Source organism: Scophthalmus maximus, chromosome 12 (genome assembly GCF_022379125.1).
Source record: "Scophthalmus maximus strain ysfricsl-2021 chromosome 12, ASM2237912v1, whole genome shotgun sequence".
In the NCBI taxonomy this organism is placed as follows: Eukaryota; Metazoa; Chordata; class Actinopteri; order Pleuronectiformes; family Scophthalmidae; genus Scophthalmus; species Scophthalmus maximus.
This window is the reverse complement of record NC_061526.1, coordinates 10,364,073-10,374,455: the sequence shown is the minus strand read 5'-3', so window position 1 is coordinate 10,374,455 and position 10,383 is coordinate 10,364,073. Positions and strand designations below refer to the sequence as shown.

At 47.0% G+C, this 10,383-nt stretch overlaps 1 protein-coding gene across 4 annotated transcripts; it reads right to left on the bottom strand.

Moving 5' to 3' along the window:
- Positions 1 to 1,156: 1,156 nt before the first annotated feature.
- On the bottom strand, positions 1,157 to 10,165 carry tox4b (TOX high mobility group box family member 4 b). 4 transcript variants are annotated; one of them, XM_047336408.1, is made up of 10 exons: positions 10,054 to 10,165; positions 7,140 to 7,205; positions 6,717 to 6,767; positions 5,426 to 5,713; positions 5,092 to 5,352; positions 4,216 to 4,533; positions 3,984 to 4,064; positions 3,047 to 3,694; positions 2,329 to 2,483; positions 1,157 to 1,997 (listed from the first exon to the last, which is right to left on the bottom strand). In XM_047336408.1, exons 1-10 carry the CDS (start codon positions 10,057 to 10,059, stop codon positions 1,940 to 1,942), a joined length of 1,932 nt encoding a protein of 643 aa, XP_047192364.1. In that variant the 5' UTR covers positions 10,060 to 10,165; the 3' UTR covers positions 1,157 to 1,939. The 4 variants fall into 4 exon arrangements, with proteins under 4 accessions (XP_047192364.1, XP_035474192.2, XP_047192365.1 ...); XM_035618299.2 differs by lacking the exon at positions 10,054 to 10,165 and adding an exon at positions 7,384 to 8,192; XM_047336409.1 differs by lacking the exon at positions 6,717 to 6,767.
- Positions 10,166 to 10,383: the final 218 nt, after the last annotated feature.

Sequence of the window (10,383 nt, the reverse complement as noted above, 5' to 3'; positions counted from 1 at the left end):
CCAAAGGTCCTGAGGGTCCTGAGGGTCCTGAGGGTCCGGAGGTTCCCGAGGGTCCCGAGGTCCCGAGGGCCCGGTGCTTCCGGAGGTTCCAAAGGTCCTGAGGGTCCTGAGGGTCCGGAGGTTCCCGAGGGTCCCGAGGTCCCGAGGTCCCGAGGGCCCGGTGCTTCCGGAGGTTCCAAAGGTCCTGAGGGTCCTGAGGGTTCCGGAGGTCCCGAGGGCCCGGTGCTTCCGGAGGGTCCAAAGGTCCTGAGGGCCCGGAGGTTCTGGAGGGTCCTGGGGGTCCGAAGGTTAGCAGGTCCAGGGGGGCCAAAGGTTTCTGGAGGTTCCGGAGGTCCGAAGGTGCGGAGGTCCTGCAGGGTTAGGGGGTCCGGAGGTTCCGGAGGTCCAGTGTGAAACTCATCCAGTCCATGTTCTATTATTGTGTCATGTAAAATAAAACCAATATGAATGATCAACTTTAAATTTCTAATCAAGCTACAAACGCAACACTTCTGGTGGAGGAAGTTATCAGACTTCTACTGACAGTATCAAAAAGATATATGAATGTGATACATGATATTATTTTATCAACAACAGTTTACACAGAGGAAGTATGAAGATCATAATTTTAACTTTAAGACTTAAAGGTCTTGAAAAATGCAGCGTTAAATTAATCTGAGTGACCTGAGCAATCAGATGGATGTAGTGTAGTAAAAATTAATCAGAAATAAAGAAAATAGAAAAAGTCAAGTAATGTGCACGTTCCAGGAGATTGTGCATAAATACAGGTAGTCTTTATGAATGCAATTCATGAACGTTTGTCATATTTCTGTTAAACGCCTTGAACTAAAGCTACATTAATATGTATATATACAAACACACGTATGGAATAGAAGGGAAAAGGGTGTGATGTGTTAAGATTTGACAAATCCTAAATGTGTTGGGTCAAAATGTGCATCACCAAATATGTATTAAACATAAAATATTTTATTTCACCATTAAAAACATCCCATTTTATCTAGGATCAACGACTCATCACTGCACCAGTTCTTCCGACCGGGAACTGTTTGTTTTCTCTTTGATTTTTTAAATTAATTCCTTAAATGAAACACGTTGTTCCTTATTTAAGTGTTTATGATGAAACTCGTAGAGTAAGTAATGTTGTCAGAGCTGCAGCGACTTTTCATTCCGATGTTTTAATCGGTAATTTTCAACACAAATGTTCGTCTTGAAACAAAAAGAACCACATATTAAAAGGCTTGACTGTATTTCAGCAGGACACAAGAACAGAAAACCTCTGAGCTTCTTTATTTTCCTGAATCTTAGCACCCGTTGTCAAAGTAAAATCCTTTGAATGGAGTTTTTTTTCCCATCTTGTTTTTTAAAGTTGACAAACGGCATCTGGCTCCAAAACTGCTTCTTTGGAACATTTCACCCTCTGGTACGTTTGTGCTTCATCGCTCGTTGGCTGTTTAGATCTCTGATGCAGCAACCGCCCCTCGACGGCAAAGCGTCCAACAAATAAACATTTTATTCACACTGATCGAGCCCCAGTGAAACATAAAAGGAAGAGCAGATGCATTTTGAAATTAATATAATGGACTGAAATACATCTGCAGGGTCATGATTTCCTTCCTGCACTTTTTTTCTTTTCAAAATAATTAAAAACACAATAGGTACATATAAAAAGTCTGTATTCTAAATGTACAATAGATGATCTTTAGAAAGTCTGTAGCAGCAGAGCAGAGTTTCTTCTTCTGTTCATTCGTCTTCAATCGTTTTCTGCTAGAACCATTAGTGCAGATGATGGAGCCACGGGAAAGTTTATTAAAACACTTTTAAAGATACTTTCCACATCTGACATGACAAACACTCTGCAGAAACCTGAGTCATTGATCTGTTCGTTTGTATTTCATGTTTTCTCTCCGTGTAACACTCGTCCGTCAGCGCCGTCCTCTCCCTACGAGACGGTGGCGGAGTTCTGCCCACGGATCGCACACCAGGCCATGAACACGTCTCTGAAGAAGAAGACAGTTATTTAATAACGTCTAAATGAGTTTTCATCATATTCATCATGTTTCTATAGAACAAACAGAAACTGAGTTATTCATCTACACGTATGATCACAAGAGGTTGAACTGGAACTGGACGCGGTCAAAGTCCTGTGAGTTTCACCCAAAAAATCTTTTTACAATTTTCAGAAATACAATCAAAGATGATTGGGCCTTTTCTGCCCAAGGCGGTGATTTATTACCGCCAGGCTAGCTGCTGTCTTTACACTAAGCTAATAAGAGTGAAAACGTCAGCTCGCTCAGTGTCACAGGCAAACGATCTGATCAGTGACGATACCTGCAGTGCGTGGCGACACACTCGTTGCTGCAGTATTCTTTGTCCCAGTCTTTGCTCTCCACAGCCGGGTTGGTGCACCCGGCCCGAACACAGACGTTCAGACCGGAGGTAGAGGTCACACTAGGGCCGGGGGCGACGTTCACCTCCACCTTCATCTGAGAGACGACAACAAGACACTTAACTCCAACGCTCCACCTCAGGAAACAGTAGTTATGACATAAACATATAGTTTTACACATGAGATGGTGACTGGAATATTTGAGTGTGTGATCACAGATTTAATAACGATGATGACACGGCTCCTCCAACTTAGAAAAAATGAAGAAATTAAATGCTGCCATTTTGACCTGTGATGTCATTAGGAGCCACAGTGGTGTTGAGCCCCCGCCCACACACGCTCAAACAATCATGAGTCAGTGTCAGCTGTCAATCGTGACATTTGTTTTATCATTAAATAAATAATGAGAAGCAAAGTGATCAGAAACATTAACACATGAACAAACATCAGTGTGATGACACCAGGGGGAGGGGCTTAACACCTGTACTGCAGCCTGACACCAGGGGGTGGGGCTTAACACCTGTACTGCAGCCTGACACCAGGGGGCAGGGCTTATGACCTGTACTGCAGCCTGACATCAGGTGGTGGGGCTTATGACCTGTCCCGCATCCCTCGCACTGGGCAACCCATTTTTGTTTGGTGTGTTGTTGCTGATCTTACCCCTTCCTCCACCTCCACCACTTCCTCTCCCGTCACCGCAGCAACCGACTTGTCCACGTCCATCGGCAGCGCAGAAGTAGAGGAGGAAGTGGGCGTTTCACCTGGCGACGTCACAAGTACCGGCGTGTTGGAATTGGACTGACGCGACGATGGGACAACCTTGATCTGTAGCGGCGGGGGAGCAGTGGCGGCAGCTCGAGGCTTCGCCTGCAGAGGGGGAGGAGCCTGAGTGTGGACCATTTGCTGCAGCCGAGGCGGAGGAGGCGTGCTCTGCATCTGCTGCAGTGGAGGCGGCTGCCGCGGCGAGGAGGCCGGCATCGCTGTGACGGAAACGCCCCCAGAGGGCAGCTGCGTCTGTTTGATGATGATCTTGGTGATGGTGGGGGGGTGCGGGGGGGTGGTGGCAGGCGGAGGTTGGGGTTTGATGGCGCCAGTGCGGGAGCGCGTGGTGACCTGCGGTAGGTCCAGGATGATGTTGGAGGTACAGATGTTGGTGATGGTGTTCTCCTCTGGGTTGTACTGCTGCGACCTGGTGGTGCGGGCAGAGGGGGCGGAGCCGGGCGGAGCTGTTACCGAGGAAACGGAGGAAATGGAGGCAGCTGGAGGCGGAGGAGGCGACGGGGACGTGTCCATCACCTCAATGTGGCCCTGAGGAGAAAAGAACGTGGAATATCATTTACAACACTTACCATGAATTCATTTTTTATTAAGATCTAATGACAAAGACATATAATATTTTACAGTTTAACCATCAACTTCATTATAAATATATGGAAGTTGAATAAAAAAGTAAAATATAAACAAAAATGTAAACACTTTACTACTTTGTTCATTCGGTAAAATAAAAGTTTTCAAATCAGCAGAAACAATATGGAAATCAGCCAACAGATGAATCATAAATCAGATCAACTACAAACGTCATGAAATCTTTTCTCACCTGAGAATTCTGGATGTATTTATATTCTGCCAGAGCTTTCAAGTAATCTTTCTTTGCTGCTTCATTTTTCCTCTTGTAAACCTGAATTTAAAAAAAGAAAAAATAACAGATTTAATATTTAAATCTCGTTATGTTTTCATGCAGCTGAATCATGAGCGAGGATACTTTTAAAATCTCGTTTTCCAGAACTGAAAACTTTTCTGTCGTTCCGTGACAGGAAGCTGACTCTCACCTGTTTCTGCTCCTCCCCCAGACTGTCCCACATGGACGCCACGATCTTAGAAACTTCTCCAAACGTGGCGTTTGGGTTTTGTCCTTTAATCGCCGCCTGCGTGTCACTGAAGAACAACGCGTAGGCCGAAACAGGTTTCTGAGGCTCGTTGGGGTCTTTCTTCTTCTTCCCCCTCTTCCATCCTCCAGCTCCTTTCCGTCCCACAGTCGGACCGGCGCTGGAGGTTGGGCTGCAGAGCGGCGACTCGGACAAGCAGGGGTCGAGGGAGATAACCCCGGGAGAGACGGCCAGAGAGATGGGAGAATCCACCAGGACGCTCTGAATAACAAACAAATCATTTTTAACAAGGAACGTTACAATAACTAAAGTTCAGTTTATAAATAAGGTATCTCTCATTTTAATTTCTATTGTTGTATAAACCTTGAACTGTTCCACAATCATATTTGAGAGATTATCACTAGCAATTTAATTTCATATTTGTTGGACTCTTTATGATGAGTGAGTGAAAAACAAGAGAAATAAAACTTGTACAGAGAAATGAATAAACCACAACTTGCAGTAAGAGGTCAGAGGTAAGGGGTCAGAGGTCAGAGATTAAATCCACAGCAGTGAACCAAAATGAATCATGAATTATAGCAGGTGATTGTTGTGGATGAACCAGGAAACTGAGCAGAACATTGAGCAGCGGAGGACTCGGATGTTTCACAGAGTAAGAATATGAGAAGGAATCTGCTCGTTGACCACGTGATGGTGATGATGTGTCACTGTTGTGTTCACATGTTGTTTCCACTGCCCCCAAGTGGATACAAAATGTATTGCGGGTTTAACGCCTGAAAATTTGAAATGTTTTACAAATACAAAAATATGAAGGCTCACCCTTCTAAAATCATCCATATCATCATCCTGCAGCGAGCTGGCGGGCGACGCCGTGGCCGACAGCCGGTGCTCAGGCGACTGGGGGCGATGCAATATGTTGCCTCCTCCCAACCCAAGTCCCAGATGAGCACTGAGCTCCGACTGGTCGATAGTGGTCAGCTGGTTGGACCCCAACAGGCCGTGGCTCATATCAACCAGCGGGATGTCGATAGTCACTGGAGACGAGCTGCTGAACTGCGAGCCGATAGGATGTCCGAGGTCCTGGAGGAGCGAAGGAAGACAAAGTGTCAGTGGATCGTTCAACAGAGAGTTCAGAAGTCTTGCTGCTCCTCACCATTCCCAGAGACGAGCCCAGCAGAGCTCCTCCTCCCGATTGGGTCATGACTCCTAGACTCAGGTGCTCTAGCCCCTGCGAGGGGGCGTTCACGAAAGTGGAGGCGAAGGAGGGGTCGTCCCCTTCGACCACGGCGTTCCTGGGTACCACCACACTGTTGGAGTGGCCGGTGTCCGACAGCTCCCCGAAATGGGACACGACGTCGGACACGGTGAGGGTGGAGTCTGGGTCCAGAGAGATGGGAGGGATCTCGAACTCCTCATCTCCGAGGCTGGGAGTGTGGAAGGTCTGGAGAGGACATCTCAATGAATATGAACTTTTATAATACATCACCAGTTTCATTTAACGAGCTATGTTCATGGTCCTTATGATATTTCATGAAACTGCAACTACTTCACATGTCTCAAACACCTTCGTGATAACAATTACCCAGCATCACTGTGACTCAGTGAAGCTCGACGACCTGGACGTTGTGGTCCAGAGTCGACAAGACTTGGCCGCACGATGAGCTGGAGTTGATTATAATATTATATCATATTACTAAGTATTGATGATATCGTCATTCCTGCAAAATATTCTGATGCAGTTTTATGATCTGCTTCAATTTGTTCCTCCATGTTCATCATGTTGCTGTAGCTTTACAGAACAATTCACTGACGCGTCCGTCATCCGTCAGTTTTTATTTTATTACGACATGGTATGTGATGATTCACTCTGATTTGAAAAAAGAAGCTTGTTTTTTCTTCAAGACACCTCGTCACTCTTCATGTTACAGGTCCTTTATTTTATTTATCCTCAAATGTTTCTGATCAGTGAATTATAGAATGAATACAAGAGATGAAGTAAAAAATATTTTATATTCAGTTTCCTTCAAAGACAAACAATTTCTTGTATATATATATATATATATATATTATTATTTTTTTAAAGTGTTGCTTCCTTATTTTAGTGGGAAAGTGGAAACTAAGACAGAAATATGTTTTACAGCGTGGAGTGACCATCATCACCTCCAGCGCATCCGATCTTTGACGCCGACTTATGAACAGTTTTGTACTCCTTGTATATTTCCCCTTAAAAATTAAAATCTAACCACGAGTGTCTGTCCTTTATAATAAAACTGTGTCTAACTCTTTATAATGTAACGGCGTGGGTCTTTATTCTAGATTCCTGGCAATTAACTGAATGTTTTGTTAAAATTCTCTGTAAAATACAGGACCTGTAAAACAAAGATCTTTCAACAACTTTACTTAAAGAGAAGATTCAACGTGTGTGTGAGATAAACAGTTCATACTCCACCAGCGGATCCAGCGAGGTTGAAGAGGTCGATGGGTTTAGTGGAACACTAAAAAATGTGAGTATGTCAGTGAGAACAAACGTCTGATCTGAGGCTAGAGACTGAGACAGTTCCACACACACACACACACACACACACACACACACACACACACACACACACACACACACACACACACACACACACACACACACACACACACACACACACACACACACACTGTTGCCTGTAATGATGTACACTTCACACAATATTAATAAATGATTTAAATGGTTATTCAATGGCAGTTTAACACTTCATGCTTCAGGACCGAGAGTCACATGGCTGCAGTGTAATAATTATCACCAGGCATGAGCCCACACAGTGATGACCCACAGTCAGAGAGACATTGAACGCCACAGGATGAAAGGTGAGGCCTACCTCTGAGGACAGGAAGTGATGCGCGGAGCCGGATATCGTCAGGTAGTTGTCGCTGCCTCCCGGGAACTGAAACGTTCAGGTGCACACGTTAGAACACAGGTCGTTGAAGGCCCCACCCACCCACACGTGACCCAGCCCAGAAGTACCGGGCCACAAGAACCAAAAGACCTGAAGGAGTGAGCAGACAGCTGGGGTGCGTTCAAGTACCGCCCCTGTGTGGGTGACAGCAGTTAGCTATAGTCACCTTGTTGTCAGAGTCATATCCATTGAACGACTGCGGGTCCAAGAACTCCGGGTCCCCGTCGTGCGGCCCGGTACCGTCCGTCAAATCTGAATAAAAATTCAGGTCCATCTTTTCAGCACAGCCTCACGTGACAGTGACGCTCTTTAACACGAGCACGTAAAGGGAACGTCCCGGTTCACATCGGCGTCGTGGCTCCGTGACGCTGATCGGTGGATCAGACGAACCGAGTTTCTACTGACACCGCTCAGGTGTTCGGTCACACCCGCGACACCTGCGGAGCGCGCGCGCGCCTGTCAGCGACCGAGCCGAAAATATCCTGTCGGTTCGCCCCGAGCTGCCGAGGTAACGTGGCCCGTCTCTCTGCGGACTAATCGCTCAGTCGGGTCTCCTCACTGAGCGCCCGCTTTTCTGTCGGTCCTCGAACGTCTCATCCGGGGCGAGCAGACACACCGACCGACATTTATCGACCGAGCTGTCGACGCTCCCGGGACCCGGGATCACGACAACGACGGAAGAGAAACCGAGTTCCCGGACCGGGCTTCGTGTTGACCCGGGGCCAGGCTGATCAATGGATCCAGACACACGGATCAGACTCCGAGAGACCACCGCCGGATGTGGAACGACGTGCGTGTCAAAATAAAATCAGATGACAACTTTATTTTATTTGTTTACAGTTCGAAAGCTCAGTTGCAAAAACACAAAGTATTAACTACCCACTGACGGGGGGGGGGCACAACCCTACCCACTGACAGAGGAAGGGCCAGGGGCCACAACACTACCCACTGACAGAGCAAGGGCGAGAGGCCACAACACTACCCCCTGACAGAGCGAGGGCCAGGGGCCACAACACTACCCACTGACAGAGGGAGGGTCAGGGGCCACAACACTACCCACTGACAGAGGGAGGGCCAGGGGCCACAACACTACCCACTGACAGAGGAAGGGCCAGGGGCCACAATACTACCCCCTGACAGAGGGAGGACCAGGGGCCACAACACTACCCACTGACAGAGGGAGGACCAGGGGCCACAACACTACCCCCTGACAGAGGCCGGGCCAGGGGCCACAACACTACCCACTGACAGAGGGAGGGCCAGGGGCCACAACACTACCCACTGACAGAGGAAGGGCCAGGGGCCACAATACTACCCCCTGACAGAGGGAGGACCAGGGGCCACAACACTACCCACTGACAGAGGGAGGACCAGGGGCCACAACACTACCCCCTGACAGAGGCCGGGCCAGGGGCCACAACACTACCCACTGACAGAGGGAGGGCCAGGGGCCACAACACTACCCACTGACAGAGGAAGGGCCAGGGAGAGGGCCAGGGGCCACAACACTACCCCCTGACAGAGGCTGGGCCAGGGGCCACAACACTAGCCACTGACAGAGGGAGGGCCAGGGGCCACAATACTACCCCCTGACAGAGGGAGGACCAGGGGCCACAACACTACCCACTGACAGAGGGAGGACCAGGGGCCACAACACTACCCCCTGACAGAGGCCGGGCCAGGGGCCACAACACTACCCACTGACAGAGGGAGGGCCAGGGGCCACAACACTACCCACTGACAGAGGGAGGGCCAGGGGCCACAACACTACCCACTGACAGAGGAAGGGCCAGGGAGAGGGCCAGGGGCCACAACACTACCCCCTGACAGAGGCCGGGCCAGGGGCCACAACACTACCCACTGACAGAGGAAGGGCCAGGGAGAGGGCCAGGGGCCACAACACTACCCCCTGACAGAGGCTGGGCCAGGGGCCACAACACTAGCCACTGACAGAGGGAGGGCCAGGAGCCACAACATTACCCACTGACAGAGGAAGGGCCAGGGGCCACAACACGACAACACTAAGACTCAGAACAACTAGTAATCAACAACATGAACAAAAAGATGAACCAGGTCCGACACTTCATCTTGACACCACGACGATATCAAAATATATTACAACTCAACTTTGACACTGTGATGATACTTCACTACTTTATTATAAGTTCACTACTTTATTACAAGTTGACTGTTTTCTCCACAGTTATTACTAATTACATTTCAAATTTAATTTATTGTTTAAAGTCTGTCATATTTTGGTTGGATTTATTACCTACCTCAATTCAAACACTTAATCACAACTTCTTAATACCCAAATTAAATTGAGCAGTGTCAAAACTGTTCGATTTTAAAAATAGAATACATAGTTTTATATTTCACGATTTTAATTTGAAACCTACGCCCGGAAGCAGCTTGTCACAGTTCCACTTATATCAAACATGGTCGCGTTTGAAAAGCAGCTGGTAACTTATTAAAATGTCTTTATGTTTCAACTAAAGACATAAAACTAATAAACATTAAATCTGTGGGATGATATTGAATTAATATTTAACAAGCTGTTGAAGTTCCGGTGGCAGCTTCGAACACTTGACACCAGCGCTTTGTTAAAATTATTACTGTCATAATTATAAATAAATTACCACCCACCCCCAGGTGTCTCTACAGGGAGCTCTAGAGGAAGTCAAGTCATATTAATATTAATATTACAAAAGGAGTCATGAAGGAAACAGGCCGCTCGTCACAACACCACAAATATCGTGTTGTAGTTGATCATCAGATACGAAGACGATGCTCACTCTTTATTAAATCAAAAGTGTCTAATTTCAACTACTCTTACCTCCATGTTCACCCGAAATCTGATTTATGTTTTATTGTTATCCCACTTTTTGTTAGTGAACTTCGTCCAGAACTGATTTCCTCAACATGGCACCGGCTTCCGTCAGTGTACGTACAACTGGAAGTGACGTCATCACGCAAATAAAAAGCGTTCCAAAATAAAAGCTTAAATTGGAACCTGTACACCGCGGTGTAAAAGTCCTGCATTTAAAATATGAAATAGTGATCAATGATAAGTAAAATTGTCCATGTAGCCCTCAAATAATATATTCAGAACTTTCCTCCCAAAAAGATGAAACAAAACGTCAAAACCTCGAGGTCAGTAAGGTCA

What these genes read in the sequence shown, in the direction of transcription:
- tox4b (XM_035618299.2), bottom strand. Translation starts at nt 7,491, where the DNA reads ATGGACCTGAATTTTTATTCAGATTTGACGGACGGTACCGGGCCGCAC. An exon ending in GATATGACTCTGACAACAAG is followed by an intron (nt 7,206 to 7,383) that starts GTGACTATAGCT and finishes TGAACGTTTCAG; the next exon opens with TTCCCGGGAGGCAGCGACAA. An exon ending in TGGTGGAGGTGGAGGAAGGG is followed by an intron (nt 2,484 to 3,046) that starts GTAAGATCAGCA and finishes GTCGTCTCTCAG; the next exon opens with ATGAAGGTGGAGGTGAACGT.